The 22,511-nt window shown below is 37.3% G+C and overlaps 2 protein-coding genes and 1 long non-coding RNA gene across 3 annotated transcripts; 1 reads left to right on the top strand and 2 right to left on the bottom strand.

Annotated features, from left to right (window-relative positions):
• Positions 1-525: 525 nt before the first annotated feature.
• Positions 526-18,095, bottom strand: LOC146483793 (nuclear migration protein nudC-like). The gene is made up of 12 exons (XM_085105960.1): positions 17,906-18,095; positions 16,577-16,699; positions 15,672-15,875; positions 10,392-10,502; positions 9,505-9,522; positions 7,614-7,682; positions 7,075-7,134; positions 6,333-6,398; positions 4,651-4,734; positions 3,482-3,550; positions 2,128-2,177; positions 526-1,370 (listed from the first exon to the last, which is right to left on the bottom strand). Exons 1-12 carry the CDS (start codon positions 17,981-17,983, stop codon positions 1,319-1,321), a joined length of 984 nt encoding a protein of 327 aa, XP_084962086.1. The 5' UTR covers positions 17,984-18,095; the 3' UTR covers positions 526-1,318.
• On the bottom strand, positions 12,209-14,602 carry LOC146483794 (uncharacterized). The gene is made up of 2 exons (XR_014863839.1): positions 14,258-14,602; positions 12,209-12,792 (listed from the first exon to the last, which is right to left on the bottom strand). It is a non-coding gene; the product is annotated as an uncharacterized LOC146483794 (long non-coding RNA).
• Positions 18,096-18,200: 105 nt separating the features above from the next.
• Positions 18,201-21,829, top strand: LOC146483792 (uncharacterized). The gene is made up of 2 exons (XM_085105951.1): positions 18,201-18,413; positions 19,748-21,829. Exons 1-2 carry the CDS (start codon positions 18,212-18,214, stop codon positions 20,965-20,967), a joined length of 1,422 nt encoding a protein of 473 aa, XP_084962077.1. The 5' UTR covers positions 18,201-18,211; the 3' UTR covers positions 20,968-21,829.
• The last annotated feature ends 682 nt before the right edge of the window (positions 21,830-22,511 follow it).

Here is a 22,511-nt window from a genome sequence, read left to right as displayed (position 1 = left end):
TATGAGCCATTATACCATGGCCGAGAAATGGCGACCATTAAATTTTCTGCTGGTTATTCTTGCACAGCGAATTCAGTGAGATCTAGCACTCTTTCTTGATTGTTTTTAATAAAACAATTATTCCACTTGCGCTTGTTGGATATGAGATGATTATAGCCAACTCGGCGCTACGCGCCTCGTTGGCTATCTATCATCTGATATCCAACGCACGCTCGTGGAATAATTGTTAATTATTCAACATGATGACAACAAAGCTAGACGCGGTCTTAATTTGTTACATTGTTCTCCCGTTTTAACTTTATAGCAGTAACAGACGGCGAACATTGAGCTCACCATGATATTTGGACTGTTACAATGCGCTGAATAATAATGGTAAATACAACCGTACAATATCAATATGAAAAACTCGTATCGACCCACAGTTTCTTAGAATGCAGTTCTCGGATACCCTTTTAACAAGGCCAACATTCCTCACCGGTCTCGTTATACCTTTTATGGTACGAGTTAAGAGAATTCCTCTTAACATCGGAACATTTTATCTTTATTTTTGATCAAGAAGATATACTGAAAATAGAAATCAGATGCTGTTCACTAACGCACGTATGTCCAGAAATGCACCTAACCCTGAATTTGCAACTAAAGGTGATAATCAAATCCTCAAATTCTCATTAAATATTCAATCTCCATGACAGTACCATAGTAAATACTCTGTTGAGTGACAGCTGACGGAAACATCGCAATGAACCAATCAGAATTCGAAGCAGATACATGTAACTGGCGCCAAGCGCGGGAAAACGCGTACGAGCGAGGCACGATTGGCTTTGGTTTTGCTTCTTATTGGTTGAGAAGGTGGCACGAGTTTTGCTAACCAATCACAGAGCGTAGCGAAGCAAGACCAAAGCAACCGTAAAACTACTTTCAAAAATCAATTGAAAACCACTCGATGTAAATTTAGTAATGATCACAATTTTGTAGTGGTGGAGTGACTAAAATTAATAACAAAATTATTTATTACACATTTCAATAAAACCAGTTCGAAAAGGGATTTTTTTCTAGGGAATACGTTACATTAATAGGCTTTGATGGAAGCTCTACACAGCAATACAAATGAGACGGTGAAATATCACACTATCACTTGAGATATTTCTTTGAAAAGCCGGCTGTGTTCAAGCACAAAATCCCTTGAAAAGTAAAAGCTAAGTGAAATGGCAAGGAACCTAATCTTAAATGTAATGCCGGTAGTCAGTCTAGCATATAACGAGTGTCTGTTCTTCGTGTCGCTTGAGCCAAGTTTGATTGTTGTAATGAACGGTAGGGCTTATGAGAACTTGGCTTTTGAGAAGTCCATCTCAGGGTGTTGCTCCATAAATCTGGTGAAAAAGAAATACAGAAGAACAGTTGTAAGAACAAAATAATACTTTAAAAAACTAGTCTGTAAATATATGAAACATATATTTTGAACTGCGGATGAAAGATCAAATAGAAGAAAAATCCTCGCAGTTAGTACGCAACTTAAGCAGTTGCGAAAAGAAAGCTTGAAAAAAATTGAAAAAAATTCAGGCTTGAACGGGATTCGAACCCATGACCGGTAGAGTGCTCTGGTCTCTAAATCTAAATCAATACCGTGCAAAACCTCCCTAATGCGATATCTGCGCACAGCGAAGAGGTCACAGTGGTTCGCGTTGTATGTACTGTATAACAACCTAAACAACTTAATAAAATAAAGGGGCAATGTCAGGGAGATTTCTCTGTCTCTAGAATATTAAGTGATTTCTCCTTGGAAAAATAAACTAAAATAAGTTTGTAGCGATTCTCTAAAAATACACGAGAAGTGCTTGAAAAAAATTGGCCAATTTTTACAAGTCGCAATCCATTTCCATCCTAGCCATCCGTAGCCACAGATAATCAATACGTCTAGTTTCTGTGAACTTCTAGAGTAATTGTTAGCAAAAGTGAATCCTTATTTTAATATTTCCATTGATAAGAAGATATTTTTTTGGTCATTCAAAGTAACACTACAAATTAATACATGTTGGTGGCATGGCCCTTTATTAACCACACTGAAACTGAAACGTACTGTTTTTCTCAATAACAAAGGGAAACAACACTTCGCAACTTAAAACTCACTTTTTGAGGACATCTTGCTTTTTCTGTTCCTCAGATGTTGGTAATCCCATCTGCAAGTAATACAAAAAGTGAGTAATTTAACACCGCTCACAAGCAAATAAAAATTACGATTTGAGAGCAAGACGTTTGCAGTGGGCGTAAAACCCACACGTTTAAGATGTAAGATGTTCTAGCCGCTTAGGGACCGTGTACATAAGCTGGGCTGGCTCGTTTTGCCGAGATGAGTTTCAGCCCCAGTTGTTATTGTTAGCCAGCTTGCCTGACGCTGGCTAAACTAAGATGTTGTTGTGTGAAAAGTGGCTCCAACAACGAAAACGAATCGAATGATTTTACTTCTTCAATTCATTTTCAGATTCAAGGCAAAGCAGATTTATCATTTACTATCCGTTCATGTGTCACTTGTAAAGAGATAAATGGACTTTTTAATGAGCCACAGGGCGTAGAGGAGTGAAATTTGATGTAAATTCCGGCTAAATTCCCTGGGAAATTGCGGCGCAAATTGAGTTTGTTGATTAAATACGTGTAAATGAACCGTTACGTGATCGAAAAAAAAGCCATGGGATGTTATTATGCTTCTGTTGGAAGATCATCCCAAGCCACAAGCCACATACATCATTGACTGTCGGCGCATCACCGTAGTTAAGATCCCATGATGCTTTGTTCGATCACATTGTTGAATTTAATTAAGGTGGCCTGATACTATTTATTTGCGTAAGAGGCGACTGTTTTCAATTTAAATTTTCGACCGCTCAGCTGCATTCGATTGCCGAGACATTTTAGACACTGAAGAAGGAATGCTTAAAGTTTATCAAAAGCGTACTTTTACGGAGAGCGATACGAACTTACGAAAATTTTCAGCAATTTTCTCGAACATAGTTTTCAAAGAAAATGCGTATTATTGGGAAAATGAAAAGAGGTTTTTCCTTCACATTACTCTGAACAGGTGCTGGAACCTCAAAAATTTCAGGGACCAAGTTTCAGATGAATCGGCTCCACACAACTTTCACAGCAAACGGTGTATACTTTTGATAAAATTCAAGCATTCCTTTTTCAGCGTCTGTTTGCTTTAGCTTTAAAGCGATTCTGGCTCCCAGCCCTCTCAGGTTTTCGGTGTCAGTAAGTATGAGGTCAGGTGAGTATTTCCACTGAATTAGTGTGACGGTGCCATTTGGTAGCTGCATACAGGGATGAATCCCACTCACAGGGTTGCCATGGATACCTCCCTGCTAGGCCTGAATTGCTCAGGCCCCCCTGCCAACCTTTAAGGCACCTTTTCCCAAGCTCATCTATTGGTGACGAGTTTAATATTACCCATGTACTTCTTTTTGCCACAACCACAATTTGTTACACTTACAGCTTTTTGTCTTTGATCAAACATCATTTTTTCAACCATCCCTCTTGTTTCATCATCTAAATCACCAAGCTACAAGGTAGAATACATGATAAAAACGATCAACAAAATGACAAATAAACGATGAATTTCACACAGTAGTGATGATAGTTACAAGGTGCGGGTTGTTGGTGTTTTTAAAACTTCAAAATTTTGCCCAAAATACCACAACCTTTGGTATAATGAAGTTTTGCTACTCACAGATCATCAAGCATTTCTGGATTACAAGGTAACAGGTTGTAAACAGCTTGCATGCAAAGGCACACTATTGTAGTTTTACATTCCTTTCTAAACAATTTAGGCAACACAAGAGGCAACGATCTCCATTCAATTACCGGTAAACCCTGCCTTCTTGCTTGAGGTCAGTAGCCTTAAGCAGTGATGACGACGACAGCAATGAGAAATCAGACAGAAAATAATAGTTCTAATTTGCAAGTTAAGGACGGTGCCTACTAATACCGAAGTATTTTTGTGCGGTTAATGACTATTCGGGAAAAGCAGATCTTAGCAAGGCCTATTGGAATCCGAAAAGAAAATTGGGGGTAACCACGCATTTTTCAGAGATAATTAAGCAACAATATCTCTAAAAAGCGCCAAAATATAAAGCAATGTATAGGATTTTTTTCCCAAATTGAAGCTTATTTTTCTCTGAAAAATGCATGGTTACCCCCAATTTTCTTTTGACACACCAAAGGCATTTGGTAAGTTCTGCTTTCTCCGCATAGTTTTAAACCGCGCAAAAATATTCCTGTATTAGGAGGCACCACCCATAGGAAACCCGAGTATCTCGCGATGCGCAGAACGTATGCGCAGTAACAATAGTACGCACCGTCCTTAATTGGTTCTGCAAGTGCATTATATGCTTAAGTACCTTACTTTGCTGTCCTCTGCAAAACAAGAACGTGATACGACCACATTCAAGGTTTTATGGAGAACGTGAATGCACAATGATTAATTTTCCTTTTTCCTTCTGAACTTGAAAACCGCCCCTTCAACATTAACTCCTGGATAGTTTGGCCACATTATTACAAACTACATGTAAATGAAAAGAAGCTATTGCGAATTTGTTCCAAAAATGTAAATGTAATTATTAAGTTCCGTTTCCAATGGCACCGTTTGTCCCTATTGATTACCTTGGAGTTCTCTGGTTGAACCTTTTTTGTGTTTATTTCTGGATCTGTTGTAAGTAATTTTGACCACCATTCCATTTTGTTGACCTGAAAGAAATAATGAAACAGGTTTGTTAAGAAAACTCAATGTGCAGCTCCAGAAAAAAATCCATACCCACCCCATGGAAGGTTATCAGGGGAGGGGGGTGTTAGGAGTCAAAATTTTAGAAGCAAAGTATGAAGCTAAACTGGAATTTCCTGAGGGGAGGAAGCATGGAAAACAAAAAACCTTCGGTGGAGGGAGTACAAATATTTTCTGGTAATGCACAATGTCACCTCTTCTAAATGTACATGAAGGTCTCCAAAAGGACCCTCCCTCGAAAAACAAACAAACAGCTGATAACATTACATTGTATGGCTATTGTGACATCCACCATGTTAAAAAAAACTCTGAACAATAAATCAGAAGTCCATTTCTTGAAAGAAAGTATTGAAGGGGTAAAATGGGAACTGGGATTTCCCCTTTTTTTCACTGGGAAAATAAGATTTGACGTACTGGGAATGGAATTTGATCATTAACTTTTGGCAACAGGAATGAGATTTGGAGTAAAATTTGGGCTGGAAGCTGGAGGTTTAGCAAAATTTGGTATGGGATAACTTACCAAACTTGAAAACTATAATTATTATGCATGCAGGATGCTATTTAAAATGAATTAATTCTCTATTGACTTTGAAAGCTAAAAATTTAGGGTCATTCTGTATGACATACTATTGGCAAGTTTGCACTAAAAATTGGCATGGATTGGTAAAAAAAGGATTTGGCACAATTTAGATTATCTTGGCCATGTTGGCTTTAGAGAAATAGGAATCCAGGAAGACAGACAGACAGACAGATATTTGAGGGGAAATGCAATGTTTCAAAGTTTGATTTTTGAACAGAAAGTGTTGGTATCTTCGTTCTTTTAAATGGGGGTGGGGTGGGGTGGGAGTGGTACTCAGTGCACATTGGACAGGGGCGTGTCACTCAAGCTGTTAAACTTTGACCAAATTGCACTTCCCCTATCTTGTGTACGACATGAATTTAATAATTAGTTTTCATTACTGAGTATGTGATTTCTGACAAAAATTATTACATGTATCTCTGGTGAACAATGTTACATGTAGATGCAAGCTGGGACTGCACAAACTGTCAGGGAAAAATGCTATTTCCTGGCATTCCTCAGTATGTTCACAACACTCATGTCTAAGGGCCTTTCTTTGACAGTGTCAAGTCAAAGATCTTTTCCCTACATTTATTTTTGAATTCAGTTTGAAAAGCCATACAGTATGATTGGGTAGCACATACCTGTCTAAGCTATATAGGTATATGGTAGTAGACTCTGTGGTTTTCTTTAACCCTTTAACCCCTAATATCAAAGAAAACAACACTCCTATCTTGCCCCCACACTTTTCTTATAAAAGTAATTGGGAGAAGTTATAAAAATATCAAGAAAATCTACCTCGGGTGATCATATCCTTAATTCTCATGACCTCAGGGGTTGAATAAGCGTTGATATTACAGGGATCACTATTATAAATTACAAAAGCCTCCCACCAATTGTGGCCACTCGTTTCAGATCTTGAAAGGGTATCTAGGTGGGTAATGGTTGGAGAGAAAAATTAATGTTTTCTTGCACATTATGAGATTTCAACTGTACAATACATACTTTTTCTAGTTGGACAACAACATCTTTCTTATCCTGCAGCACCCATGAGCACTCCTCAACTTTAACCTGAAAAAACGTTTATCAAGTACAGCGGTTAGTAACCTGTATGGGCCCAATTCTTTAATTCAATTTTTTTCTTTAAATGCAGGCAGCAAAATTTCTTACAGCATTAACTTAGATGAGATGTTTAAACAACAGGGTTGGCGTTTGCTGATCACTTCCTGAATTCCTTATTTCCTAGTAGTTTAGAGAAGATGTTTAATTAAACCTCATGATTGATCTTGCTGATCATTTCCTGAATTCCCATGAACTGTTTGCTTGTTCATACATTTATATTTCAAGCTATCGAGGAGAAATTGGATGTTAATTATAAGCATTTTTTGAGCCTCAAGATTTAAAGACATCAAAACGTTTCTCTAACAACACTATACTGGACACACACTAAAGTAAACTCCACCCCAACCCAACCCTCCCCTCCCCCCCCTCCCATGTACAAACAAAGGTATAAAAATCAGATTCAAGAGCTTAATGTTTCAGTACTTATAATTGAAGTGGTGCGTGGAAAATAGCCCCATAGTGACTTGATCTCACGGTACATTCTCCCCCTTTTTACAAGGAAGCATAAGGTAATTTGGAAGGAGAATCTAGCAGTTTAACAGAGATCACTTAGCCAGGGCTATTTTCCAGGCACCCTTTCAATAATTATTATTGCATTATTTCATGCAATAAATGGTACATGTACCTTCTTGGGAAAGTCTCCGTCAATGATAGGGGGATGCCCCTTTAAGCCAACTTTTAAATGCTGAAAATTAAGAAAACCTTTTCCTTATCAAACATTGCACAATAACTATTACATGTGCTCTTGCAGTTTGTTAATAGCTATTGCAACAAAGGCTATTTCAACCTGAACCACAAGAATCACATCCAAACAAACAGGAATTCACAAGTGGATGCAAGTTTACTATCTCTAATCTGCACATAAATTGCATAATATCTCTTTGATGAAGCTCAAAATACCACAAATGACCTAATAACTGAAGTTAGTTAGATCTCTTAACTAAAGTTAGTTTTTCGAGAGGGTGCTTATTAGATATGACAAGTTTATTAGAGGTGATGGTTATTACGTTTCCTTGAAAAACAATTGGAAGTGTCAAACATTTTACTGAAAGTTCCAAGTGAAGACAGTCAAAGCCAGGAAGCAACAAAGTATAATCCAAGTAGAGAGGGCAGGTACAAAAACAAACAAACAAAAACAAAACAAAACACAGTCAAAGCACTCACGCTTTGTTGTATATCCACCACCACATCTCGACCTTTCACTTTAAAGCTGACATTTAATGGAATCTTGACCTAAAATTCACAAAGAAGGTGGACAATCATACGACGATATGAGCAAAACATGTGCCTAGCTAACACCTTTAATTCAGCCAGCATTGTCAGATCTTATCAGCTTCACACATCATCACTTCACCCATATAAAATGGATGAAAAAAGCTCAAACAAAAGTTTCTGCATCATTCTATGCTGACTGGCCCCCAAGGTGGAGTCTACCTCATATTATAACCCAGGGGTTCATCAACGGGTGGTCCAGCAATTAGATCATAAGGGTCCAGTTTATGGAGCTTCCCAATGATATACTAGTAAGAACAGGGTCCGAAATTAACTTTTTCCTAAGGAAGCCAACTGGTGACTAACCTAAAAATTTTGGTTGCCAGATGGAAGGGTTTGGTTGCCAAAAGCAAGTGTTGTTGTTGTTGTTGTTGTTTTTTTCAATTTCTTGCTTGCCACGCCATGATCGCGGCTTTGGCCTCTTAATTTGCCGCAAACTAAAGAAAACAATCTCTCCGGCCAGGGTATAATTTACCTTAATTTATAGTAAAGCACAAAATTAAACCTTTCAAGAAAATGTTATCATTTAACACAACATACATACAGCTATAAAAGGAGACTCACAAAAGCCGTGTAACAGTAACAGAGTCCTACATCTCAAAAAGCGTGTTTGCCAATGTTCTTGCGCAGGCTTCGGATTTCTTTCTCTTATTATTTCCTTTTAGTTGGAAGTATGCTGGTATCCTATTAAGTTCTATGTTCAAGACATGGGGGCCCTCTTTCTAAACCTAGACTCAACTAAGAGTGCAATTATTAAAGTATCTGTTCTTTGCCGAAATGGAACGAAAACGCAACGACGATCAATAAGCTAGTGACAGACCCTCACACTTTTTTATTGCTCAAACCAGTCCCCCAGCGCCCAGGCCTGTCACTATTTATAAAATAAGGATTAAGTGCCGATGCTTTTGATCTTGCCAGACCTCGCCAGGCCATGTTTTTGCCCGAGATATCCGTATTGGGAGAAGCCGCTAAAACAATATGGCGCCAGGTAAATATGACGATCGTAAAATCGTCGCTTCGTTTTACTACAACTCTCCACAGGAGCTTTATGTTTTCTTTTAGAAAAAGCCCTTTTACCTTGGAGTGTCAATTGCCGATGGGATCAAAGATTAGTCGCCTGCTGGTGACCAGTTCTAAATTTCTGGTTGCCAACACCTAATTTTTGGTCGCATTGGTGACCAGTCAGTTGCAATTTCAGACCTTGAAGAAATTTATTTATTTAATGTCAATAACATGGGAAGTGCTTGATGTGCAATCTCCAAGCCTGAGGCTCATGATTACGTGCTTGACAATAATCCAGATCGAATTGGAATTTGGAAATGTTGCATTGGTTTTTGAGGAGAGGGGAAACGGGAGTACCCAGAGAAAACCTCTCAGAGCAAGGGCGAGAACCAACAACAAACTCAACCCGCATACAATGCCGAGTCCAGGATTCCAACACAGGCCACAGGTGCTCTCACCACTGCACCATCCCTGCTCCCCTGGTATTGGGCTTGATGCCGAAGGATGTTGAAGGGCTTGATTGAAAACTATGCTAAGTGGAAATTTATTAGTCTGTAAAATTTTGATTGCTCCAAATGCATTCAAGTTTGGCATATGCGACTGGTTTGAAATTAGAAAATCCTTCTCATACTCAATCTTGTACTCACACTCAAATTTAAAGGTCCTGAATAATGATCAATCTAATGATAATACAGCAGACAAACCTGATATGCAAATATATTTCAATGATTCTTTCTGTCATTAAACCACTTTGTGTAGTACAGTAAATGGCAACTCTTACCTCTACTTCGGAGAGTGTCTGGAATAAAATTAATAATATTGTTAAAAGTCATCAGTGAGTCAATACAAATACAGAAAACCGTTTATTGATTCAGAAGATTCTACTGAAACAAACTGTTCACCCTGGAATGCACACGTATAAATTTGTGAATATTACATACTTTTTGCAAAAACATGAGACGTGCAGTAGAAAAGTATATCCACCGCTGTGACAAGTTTTCCCAAATTTTCTGTGAGCATTTCCATCAATAAAAATGTTAAACCTAATTCATGGAGAAACAACAACAACAGGATAGCAAATGTGAATTAGGGAGAAACGAAGACTGGGACTCTGATTTTTTCCGAGTTTTCGTTTCTCCCTAATTCACATTTAATCTAATTCCTCTGTAAGATATAGCTGCAACCAAACAAAAATTTACCATGTCTCCATAGTGTCATAGAAATGTAGCTCTCCACCAAACACAGTACTTGTACACTTACTAAAAGGTACATGACTGTATTAAAGGGCCTCTTCATCTGAGCCTAGTCGACTGGGCTGGCTCATTTTGCCACTCTTTTCTTTACAAAAATTTTGATGTGTTCATATGAGAAGGTGGGCTGGCCTGGTTACTGAGGTCTCAGTAACTGAAATTTTTCCCATATGAACACTCCAGCCCGGATACTAGGACTGTCCGTGACGAAACATTTTCAACTGCACATGGCTTGTAAGGTCGCTGACAAGTCGGAACGAGGTTCCACAGGTATTTTGGGGGCCTTTTGGACATTTCTCATCTCGGTAGCCGGGATTAAATTTCCCATATGAATAGAAGACAAAATTTGTCCTGCCTACCGGGCCAGCCCGATTACCGGGCTCATATGAAGAGGCCCTTTAAAAAACCCATAACTTACTTGTATCCATTTATAGTTTTCAAGATCAGCTCCATTTCCTGCATTTGGTTTCATTTTTCCTTTTGAGTCTTCATCCTCTTCGTCGTCTGAACCTTCAGGTTTGGCAGCAGCCTAAGAAGTTTTTAATCAAAGTTATTGCTTTACCATATTACATGGGAACTGATGTCACAGATGAGCGCAATATTCATCTTGTTGAAACATTGTTTAATCCTTTTCATATTGATGAGGGGTGTCTAGAAAGCTGTGACCTAAGACCCAACACTAGGCTTATGTTAAAAGGTGAAGTCACGAGGCTTTTGCCTTTTAACAAACTCATCAAAAACCTTAGTTGAAGTGAGCCTCTCTTAAATCGTCCATTTGAAAACTATTCACAGAAAGCCTTCAACCATAATTTATAATGAAAGGGGGGTAAATCTCTTTAAAGCAAGCTCATTACACAAAACTTTGAAGGTTGTTTAAGGTTGGTTTACATGCTACATGTATAAAATAGTCAGACCAACAGTAGCAGAAAGCCAATGGTACATACATTTTGACACCTGTCAATCAAAATTTAAAATCAAAAATATTATTGGGTGTCAAAATACACATATGATTTGTACTCCAACATTGTCAGGCTAACAAAGACCAAGCAATCGTAGCATGTAAGCTGGCCTTTAAACATGCATTACAATGACAAAAAAATTGTCAAAGGGAATCTTTGAGGGGCTGTCAACAATTCACTGTTTTAAAAGGAGACCTTCAAAACAGACCTTACAAAATCTCACAAAAGGTTTGATTCTCCGTATAATTTCAATCAATCATTCAGTTAATCAGTTGATTGATCCATCAATCTCTTTAGGACAAGGACTAAGCACCATTTAAAACATTATATTTTGGACTGAGAACACAACTTTTAACATTTAAAGGCCTCAAAAACAAAGACCTGCATTCTTGCCTGACTAAGATCAGGACACCAAAAATCAAACACACACAACAATCTACCCAGGTGGAAATCTTATTAAGATCTTAGTAAGATCTTATTAAGTTTCTTATCAAGATTCCTATTAAGGATCTTATTTAAGAATCTTACAAGAATCTTACAAGATCTTGTCACAAGATTCTTACAAGATCTTACAAGATTCTTACAAGATTTTGTAAGATCTTATAAGATTCTCACAAGATCTTAAAACATTCTTACTTAGATCTTACAAGATTTTATAAGATTCTTACCAAGATCTTACAAGATTTCATAAGATTCTTACCAAGATCTTATAAGATGTCATAAGATTCTTGCCAAGATCTTACAAGATTTCATAAGATTCTTACCAAGATCTTACAAGATTCTTACAAGATTTCATAAGATTCTTACAAGACTTTATAAGATTCTTACCAAGATCTTACAAGATTTCATAAGATTCTTACCAAGATCTTACAAGATTCTTTCCAATATCTTGCAAGATTTCTACAAGATTTCTTCATGTGTTTTTCTAAGATATCGTCAGGATCTTACCAATTAAAATTGTGGAAAGTCTTGGGAGATCCATAACCAGGATAAATTGAAGGGCCAAGATTTGATTTTGTTTTCCAAGCAAGCTGCAAAATAGGGAAAAACCTGAAGTGTATACTTAAATTTTCTTTTTGGATTGCCCTGACATTTTTATGACAATGACCTACACTGGTTCATTCAAAATTAACTAGAATCGTGTTCCTGAGAGTTTAATCACAGCTTGCTTACAATACAAAATCTATAGGTACCTAGAAACTGACTTGAGGTGGATATGCTCATAGCACTAAGATTCAAAGGATGGGCCATTGTTAAACCATAACCAACAAGAAAATCATGTGTGATAACCTTTTTATTGCTAAATCTTGGCTATTGTGAAATAAATTTATCACAACAATCTTCACAAGTTAACATGATGGAAAGTTTCATTGACTACAATGCCATATACAGCTTTTTTACAAGGCATATATTCAAGTTCTTGTGATGCATGCTCACAAGATCAACAGCACTATAATTATTATTGTAATCCACAAGAGTGACAGAAACAAATCTTTACCAACAACTGTTATCTAGACTAGGATAAAGTTCTACATGTAACTTTTTCTTCTATTTGCATCTATTAATGAAGCACTAATAATAATCTATTTGACTTAATTAATCTGGCAGCTTTAAAGCCTTTCTAAACAATCCAGAGAATTATTATTTGCCAGTATTATTTTCTCAAGAAAGAAGCAACCTTAAAAACACTTGTACATTTGAATAAGAGCTTGGTTTCCACTGGTACAATAATATCCTTTAGTGTTAAAAAATAAACAAATAAATAAAAAATAAACATAAAACAAAAAACTCCAATAATTCCTTTCAGTTGCATGTTAAAAGCAAGAAAACATGAAAGCTTGAAATTATCCTGTATGGCCCCTGTGGAGAAAAAAAGGAAAATAATTAAAAACAAAAGAACAAGATATCATTTTTTATGCTATTTTCCTAATTTTTTTGCTAATTTCCTTGCTAAAAAAGCTACCAATTAGAACAATAATTATTTATTAACTAAGGTTAAGTGTATGCCTCCATTGGTCAAATCATCAGGTACCGTTTGCCTCTGAGCAAATGCTGACAGCAGCCTTCTATTGGCATCAAAATGTTGAAACACTGTTTGTTAGAAGTGTCTCCCCCCTCCTCCTAAGTAAAGTACAATGGAAGCAATGATGACCTGCACGCCAATTTGCCCAAACAACATTGACCAAGAGGAAAGGGGAGCAGCGTTTCAACAACTATTGAGAGTTTATAGTGTTTGTGAGCAGAGCCTTTCAACTTTTCAGCCAAAAGAATGGCACCAATATACAAGAGATACTCAGTGAAGCAACTAAAGACAATAATTATTTGTTTTACAAATGTTGGGGATGGAATGTAGCTGGATTAAGCCACAACCCACTGAATAGGATTGCATCATCATTGTGTGAACCGCACGAGAATGCCACTTTTCAGTTTATTTTGCGAGGATTTCTCTAAGCCAATTGCCCATTTACATTTCTGTTATGCTTACAAAACTCCAGAGTGTAGGCTGAACCATTTACAATGTGCTAAATATTACTATTCCTAATGCAGGTTTGACTAGTTCATAAAAGCCTAATTTATAAGGAAAAAATGATTGCATTGATCAAAAGGATTGTTACTTAGTGTTCCCTTTATAATTTATTGCTTGCTGTTTTCAACTATGATATCAAGTACTGATCAAATACTGCCATTATGTAAGTAACAAAATTCTATTCAGTATTATTGTTCCTGAGTGGAATTAGCAGAAGTCACTTATTCACAACAAAATTAAATCAATTAAAATAGATTCCAGCGGTCATAATTATAAGTGACTTTATTGAGCAGGATTTGTTGACTTGACTCTGAAGTTGCAGTCTTGAGTCTAAACCTTGACAACAAAATGGAGATAGGAGTTGAAAATCTACAGTGAAACAGAAAATTGTGCACTTTAAGTCAGTTCTTCTAAGTGATCACAGTGACCACTAAGCTGCCATTAACTTTAATTAAGACAATGTTGCAGTGAGCTTCTCACCCATAACAATCTTGTTAGTTCCTGATGTGAGTAAAATGAGCCATACACTCCACGAAGATCATTAAAACTGATCTTCAAGCCAAATCAAGATCGATCACTCAAGTCTTCAGCTTATACCATTTCTGTCATGATATCAACCCGGCCACAAATTACTCCGTAAAAACGTTTGCAAAGGCTTCATATAAAAACTAAATAGGGAATGACCACCTCAACAATCTTCAAGAAGCAGCATGCATATGTAAATGTCTGTAATTCGCGTGGACGATCACCACACATTTTCAAGCAGTCTTTCACAAAATAATTGGTAACTAAACTTACCTCTTTCTAAAAAGTGGTTGTCCACAGTTTGCTGCTTGAAGCCATCATTTTTTTTAGCTTAGCAGAGGCAAAATCCAGAGGAAATTTGTGCTGTATACTTGAATCCTGCCTAAAACGGTCTTTTCTCCGAGCCTGCAGTGGCATATCTGCTGACCAAAATGGTGCCCAGTCTTCCCAGGCTGAATGAAATCCAAGATGGCTGCCGGTGTTGCTGTGATTCCACGCTTTTCCGCGTTTTCTTGCTCATTTTAAAAGCTAGCATTGTGCATGACAATCGTAGAAATTATGATTTAAAGCATTTTTGTTCTTTCTGGCATTAAATGGAGTTGAGATTCATTAATGCAGGTTTGTAAGTAATACCGGTAATGTTATCACAAATGAGTTGCAGTGTAGGACTGTGCATTTATGGTAGTTTTTTTTTATACATGTCAAATACAATCTGTAAACTGCAAACTGTAAGTCTTAACAGTCATATCTTTAAGCCTTTGTTTAGAAACAAACATGTCTACATAGCGTTTATCAACTTAGAACACTGAAGAAAACAGTATTAAGATGTACAAGATGTCACAACAAACAACTAAATTTCAAAGAAAGTGAAGGGATTATCACAGTCAGTGTGAGAGTCTTGCTGGCATGTTTATTCTTAGATCCTGTCAAGATTCTTGTAAGATATTATGAGATCTTAATAAAAAAATTGAACCAAAGAAGAAGTTTTTGTTCTTGTTTTACAAGATCTTCATAAGAACTGTTTTTTAAAGATTTTAATTCTTTATCTATGCTAAGATCTTACAAAATAATATTATTGTAAGGTGGTAAGATCTTAATCAGAATGGTTGTAAGATCTTGGTACAAATTTCGATTAAGATCTTATCAAGAAAACATTAGGAAATAGGTAAGATCTTATCAAAATTTGTTTATGATCTTACTTTTAATTTTTAGTAGGATCTTAACAAGATTCTTGTAAGTTAATTCTTAAGATCTTTACAAGATTGCTAATAAGATCTTGTCACAAATTTTGATAAGATCTTAGAAAATATTAAGAAATGGATAAGATCTTATTAAAAGCTGTTTAAGATCTTATTGATTGTTTGGTTGAGGATTTAATCAAGATTCTTACAAGTATCTTACAAGAATCTAGCAAGATCTTGTAAGATCTTATAAGATCTTAAAATGCTGAAGATTGTATAGTTTGTATTAAGATTTTATTAAGAAGTGTTGTAAGATCTTATTAAGATATGAAATCTTAACAAGATTTTATTAAGATCTTAGTGTTATTCTCATTCTTATAAGATTCTTACAAGATCTTGTAAGATCTTACAAGATCTTAATAAGATTTCCACTTGGGTACTGACATAAAAACTCTAATTAAGCACCTACTGTACAGTGTATCAACAACTTTAACACCAGTACTGACCTCTCCATTCTGTTTATCATCGTCAGTTTTCTTATCCTCTGTCTCTTTTTTCTCCTCCTCTTTTTTCTTTTCCTCTTCTTTCTTTATTCTCTCTGCCTCTTCAACCGTTACCTCCTGTATCTTGGGTTCAGGGTTCTTTTCAGCTTCTTTTTTAGCCTTGGCTGCTCTCAAAGCTTCTGCTTCTTTTCTTTCTTTTTCCTTTCTCTATTCAAAAAGTAAAAAAGAATGAAGTTTCAAGTTAAAAGAAGCCCAGTCCACACTTTCCAGAGAAACAATTACGCACACATGTATAACATTTTATTTAGCAACACACCATCTTGCAACAACCAAGGATTTTAATTTTAGACTTAATTCTGTCAAATACAGAAAATACATGTAAGATCCTTTGGACCGTGTGTATGGTTCAAGCTCAGCTCCAGTGATGGAGACAGAGCAACTCTAAAGGCCTTTGTAAAAAATGATCTTACCACATTAATTGAAGACGAGATATGAAAAGGAAACTACTTTAAATATCAATGACGTAAGTATAGAGCACTAATTGGAGACACTCTTCAGATCAAATTGGAACTTGAAAAAATATTAGTTTCTGAGGAGAGGGGAAAACTGGAGAACGTAACCTAAAGAAAAGCTCATGGAGCAAGGACAAGAACCAACAAGAAACTCAACCCACATGACGCAAGTCTGGGAATCAAACCCAGGCTACATCGGTGGGAGGCAAGTGCTCTCACCACTGCACCATTTCTGATCCCTTAACTTTGCTTTACAACTTCCTTAATTATACTTTATCTATATAACATTTAATGCTATAGTGTACTTAAATGGATTTCCTGGGCGTGGATGTTATGATCAGCTTGACCACGCTGTACTTATCTCTGAGCTTTGGACAAATTTTACTGAAAACAAACCTCTTCAACTTTTTTCTGATGCTCTCTGAACTTGCTCATGACAATTTTCTCTGCCTCTGCTCTTCCAGCCCCGGTGAAGAAGTCTGTTTTTCTCTCCAGAAATCCAAAGAATACATCTAACAACTGGAAGGGAGTGAGGACTAAATTGGTAAAATATATATTTACAGACTAAGCAGGGATACAAATGTCTGATGTTTTCATGCCAGATAAATGTTATTGTTGTTGTCTAACACAAATTTAAGAAGCACAGACATAGAATTAATTCCAATCATCTACAGCTACAGCTATTTCAATTAATGTCGGAAATAAAGCCTACAGTACTGGCTGCAGGAATAGTAATATTACACATGCATAGCATGAATGTCAAACTGTGACATGTGCAGTTTATGTGCGTGTTATGCAAGAGGAAAAGAAATAAATGTACATGACAAGATTGCAAGGTGATATTGGCTAATTCATTAACAATTATACCAAACTCAGGTATGGCCCATCCTTACAGTACACGAATCACCGGCAGAGGCAAATTTTAATGCTTTTTTCACACATCCTATGCCACAGCCTGTTTGCTTCACCTCCCGCAAAAAAGAGCGCCAGTGAACCCAAGCTTGGGCTGTGTGTTCTGTGACGTCAATATCTCTCAACCAAATCCTGTGTTGCTCACCATATTCATGTGAAAAATTTTGGGGGAAGAAGCACTTCATTTTTATTAAAAACCCATTATGGGCAAGATTTCCATTTTTAACATCACACAAGGAAGTGCAAAGTAGCAGATAAAACATTGGGGCAACATTTCATGAAGGAATTGATAGCCATGCCACATGCAAAAAATCTGGCGAGTATGAGCTAACACAACAAAAACGATCTAAAAGGCACTATACAAAGGTCAGTTTAATATGCCACAAACCAATCACTTTCTCCAGGATTCAAATACTTGTGGTTCCTTCTTTGACTTGCTTTTGTCAAGCTCGCAACGGATCATTTTACATGAAGATTCCCACCAGCAGTTTAAGCCTTACACGATCTAAAACAAAAACTGCTTTCTTTGGTTGTTCCTGCACAGTAAATTTCTGCTAGCTCTCTCGAATGTTGCAGATGAAGTTTGCATGCATGCAGCGCGCCGTCAGATGTCATAGTTGGTTTACGACGTTACTAATCATGTGCTTAAAAACAACCCTATATTCTGTAGTTTAGCCGTCAGCAATCATGTAGAGTTTTCATAAACTCTCTAACTATATGCCTGAAACTTAGCTCATCAACACAACGTTTCTACTAACACAGGGAACTGACATTTCGATTTCAAACCTGAACTTTTTACACGCTTCGACCTACCTCTGTAATTCCCCCTTCACATTGTTGCGCTAACGCAAGCAGCATTCCATCAAAACGCTCAGAATAGGCGTCGGCCATTTCCTTGTCAAATCGATATAATATATCGACCAAAAAGGGAGAATTTGGGATGAAAAACTGTGTAAATTTGGTGAAGATCCCGAAACTCGTGTATCGCGTGAACAACCGCTGTACGTGTGATACAATCTGCTCAAAAATCCCCTCAAAGCATTCTGGGATATTTATTCCCAATGTCTCCTCCGTTTTGTGGAACGGAAATGATCCTGGGAACGAGACACCCAATCCATCATGGCGGACGAGGAACCAAGTTCATTTTCGAAGTTTTCTTTCGACGAGCTCGTCAATATTTTCGGTTATCTTTCTTCAGAAAGCCTCGTTAAATGTTCTCAAGTTTGCAGAGATTGGCACGAAGCCTCGCAAGTGGGCACCTTATGGAAAAGGCATTGTTTGCAGCGATGGAATTTTTGCCACCTGGGAAAGCTGAAACCAGGTAAGCGATAAAATCTTTCATTTTCCACAGGAAATCAACATTTATTTGAACTTTCCAATTTTTTCTCTCAAGACAACTTTTTGTTTTATTTGAATTTATTTGATTTGATCTAAGTGCAACATTAGCGAACAGCTAGCATATAAGCCCGGCATAGTAAATCGAACGTTCGAAAATCGAACCCAATCGAACTCAATCCGTGGATTGAGTCCGATTGAGTTCGGCAATCGAACGAAATCGAACACCAGACTTTCAGTGAGTTCGATTTCCGAACAAATCGAATTCAATCGAACAAATCGACCGCAATCGAATTAAATCCATCTGATTGTGTTCGATTGAGTTCGGTTTCCGAACTCAATCGAACACAATTTAATTGATTGAGTTCAATTGGCTCTGGTAAACATACACAAAGCAAGCAAAAAGCAAGCCCATCAAAGCAGGTTTTTCTTGTACTTTGTTACAATTTTTCAATAACAGAAACCCCATTTATAAACTGTCCACGGCAGTTAAGAAAACAGAACAGAACAGAACAAAGCTATCATTATTCCCGCGGGCGTTTTCCGAAATTGTCGTACCCTTTCCTTTTTTAGCTAACTTACAATTGCTGAATGACAAATCGAAGGGTTACTTTTATGCAAAAATACAAGCAAATTACTAAAAAACTTCACCATCCTTGACGTCAAAGCGGCATTCCTGGTAGCCTTTTTACTACGCATTTGAAGCTTACAATCCACAGCGCATCTGAATCCATTTCTGCGTAATTTCTTCGTTTACTTAAAACACGTGCGCTCCACTCCGGACTGAAGTAACCCGAGCTTCCAAGATGGTTACGGATTTTCAATGTTTTCCTGTTTTACACAAATCACGAATTCGTTTGATTTGGTTCGATTGATTTTTTTTTTCTTTTCGGTGAGTTCGATTTTGTTCGATTGCCGAACTCAATCGAACTCAATCCACGGATTGAGTTCGATTGAAATTTAGTTCGATTGGGTTCGATTTACTATGCCGGGTATAAGAAATTGGCCGTTAGCGAAAACACCTTGGGGCCGGAGACTTTTCTTGTGTCTTTCGTTATGCACCGTGTATGCCTTTTATATGACGACCCCAAGGAACTTGAGGAATTAGCGGCACTTCAGCACTTTAGCAGCACTTCAGAAAATCCTCTGACACTCAGGGTAGAATTTTTCACCTTTTTCAAAAAAGTGCATTTGGATTGGTGACAAAACATGTCTTCCAATCCACTTGGAAATGGAAGATAACAGGATTATGATATAGGCAGTGCTGATAGTGTCAGTCAATTACTCATGACGTATGTTACCAACAACTTTGTTTTGTAGGTGAGAGAACATGGCAAAGGTACTTCATCGCCAGGAGTAAGATTGAAACTGGAGTAGCCACAGGGAGACCAGGCCTGGATTATGTCTGCAAAACCCTTCGTGGGCACAAGGGTCAAGTTACCGACATGGTTTTCCTTACAACTAATGATATTTATGATGAGGAAATAATCGAAAAGAATACCTATCCCATAATTGCAAGCTGCAGTCAAGACAAATCGGTTTGCTTGTGGAATGTGCGAGAAGGAAAGAGTTTGTGGAAAAAGCAGACCCATGAATCATCAGTGGCTTGTCTAGCTGTGGTATCCCATGATTCTCTGATGGCAAGTGGTGACACTGAGGGGGGGATCAAGCTATGGGATGTCAATACCGGGCAGGATACAACATTACAAGGAAGTCATTCTGCAGTTGTGACTGAAATGCTATGTGGAAAGGATGTTATTGGGAAAGGAAAAGGCGATACGGAAAGCCATCTTCTCATTGCTGGTTTTAGAGATGGTTACGTTAAAATGTGGGACACAAGGCTAACATCAGGCCCTCAGTGTGAGCTCATGTGCCCATTTGGTTTGAATTACATGAGGCTTCAAGGCAACCATCTGTTAGCTACGGCATCAAAGTTTGAAGGTACCATCAAGATATTTGATATCAGGTACTTGGCGCCAGATTGCTGGAAGCGGCCTGAGATTCATACGCTCCAACATCCATCAGACACAATGTCAGTCACTTGCTTAAGCTGGGTACCAGCAAAACAGAATCAGCTCATTACAGGCTACAACAATGGTGACATCATACTCTGGAATGCTGACAGTGGGCAGCAGATCCACTGTTTTCAGGGCCATCATGGTGAGGTGTCTTGTGTCAGCATTTTAGGATCAACTATGGTCTCTGCCGGCCATGACCACACTGTGCGTCTGTGGGATTTAACTTCCCACAAATGCTTACAAACCCACACTGATCACGAGGGGCCAGTCACTGGCCTTCACGTGGATGCTTATCGTGTGATGTCTTGCTCACGAGATTACTCCATCAGATCTTATTCCTGGTCTAAGACTAGTTCATTGTCAAGCCAGCCAGAGAGCTCAAGAGCTCTGGACAGTAAATACACTTTGCTTGGGGGTTCCCTTCAAAGAGCAGGAAATGGATTTGAGAAAGTAATTTGTGATTACTCCACTTGTGTTGGAATGGCTAATGATGTTCTGAAGGCATATTCTTTTCAAGTGTAACATTTACATGCAGTAAGTAAGAAATAGTTTTCTCAAACCCATTAATAACCCACAAAGGATATCACCACTGTGAAAGAGGTTTGGAAAAGTGATCTTAATTATCTCAAAATTTGGTGAACTTTTGCTTTGAATTTTTCTTAGAATTATTTATTAATGGTTTGAGAAGCTGCATGTATATGAAACAGTCAAAAGAGTGTTTCATCCTATTTTCAAATACAGCCAACTCCCTTTATTGTGGACACCCTAGGGACCACAAGTTAGTGTCCTTAATAGCAAGAGTCCATAATAAGGGGAATTTATTTCAGTTAAATGTCTGTAATTTTTGCCAACGATTTAGCTGCTGTCCGTATTATCGGGGTGTCTGTAATAACAAGGTGTCCACAAGGCGAGAGTTGGCTGTACCTCAATTTTGGTTAAAAAAAATCAGCTGAACCTTGTTTTTTCAACCCATATCTTGGTGTTTGGAAATAATGGGATGAAACACTCTTCCTCGTATTAGATATATTACAAATTATTTGAATGTATCAAATATTTTAGCTGCAAAAATATTCCCCTACTAATTAGGGACCATTAAGGTAAATAAAAATATATGAATGTATATTTGCGAATGTTTGTAAAACTTAAGAATAAGCTAAGAATACTGCCAATAAACTAAGAATATAATAATTATAAAATTGAGAATAAAATGAGAATACCCCAGTTGGGCTATGAATAATATTACAAATGTATAAGTATGCATGCCATACAGAACATAGCATGCAACCAGTTCAGTTATTAATTTATGTATTAAAAAATAATGGATATTAGACATTTTTTACAATGACTATTTGTGACAAAATACAAAATGAGAGGCTCAACACGAGGCTTGTAAGCAGTTCTTTCTTTCTTTGTTTGCAATTTTTAGGTATGACCTCTGTTTACGAATGTGGTTTAGCGTTGTCTGTACTCTTATCGACAATGATATGCATCATCACAGTGGTCAAAATGTTGTAAAAGCCGAGTGAGTCCACAAAAAAATTTTGACCACTGTGATGACGAATATCGTTGTCGATAAGAGTGCAGACAACGCTAAACCACATTTGATTTGTTTTTTACCACAATATCAATGTCAAAGAAATTTTTTGCAATAACTGTCGAAATTTCCGCGTGTTGATTGACGCGAGCAGCGTTGTCTAGACTCTTATCGGCAACGGAAAATTAGCTAATCAGATTGAGAGATTAGAAATAATTGTGGTAAAAGTGAATCTACACTTCTCAAACTCATTAATAATGCATGAAAAGAAAACAAAGGTACCTAATCACTACTGTGAAGAAGGTTTGTAATTGTGATCTTAATTAGCACAAAATTGGTGAACTTTTTGCTTTGCAATTCTCCAAGAATGATTAATGGTTTGAGAAGTAATATATCAAACACGAGAAAGCGTGTTTCATCAGATATCCAAACACTGAGAAGTAGGTTGAAAAAATGAGGCGCAGCCGAGCTTTTTTAAACGACTTCAAGGTGTTTGGATATCTGATGAAACACACTTTCGAGTGTTTGACAT

The sequence above is a fragment of the Pavona decussata genome, unplaced genomic scaffold (genome assembly GCF_977016875.1).
Source record: "Pavona decussata unplaced genomic scaffold, jaPavDecu1.1 SCAFFOLD_38, whole genome shotgun sequence".
NCBI classification, from domain to species: domain Eukaryota; kingdom Metazoa; phylum Cnidaria; class Anthozoa; order Scleractinia; family Agariciidae; genus Pavona; species Pavona decussata.
Note: the sequence above shows the minus strand (reverse complement) of the source record. Positions and strands in the feature narration are given on the sequence as shown.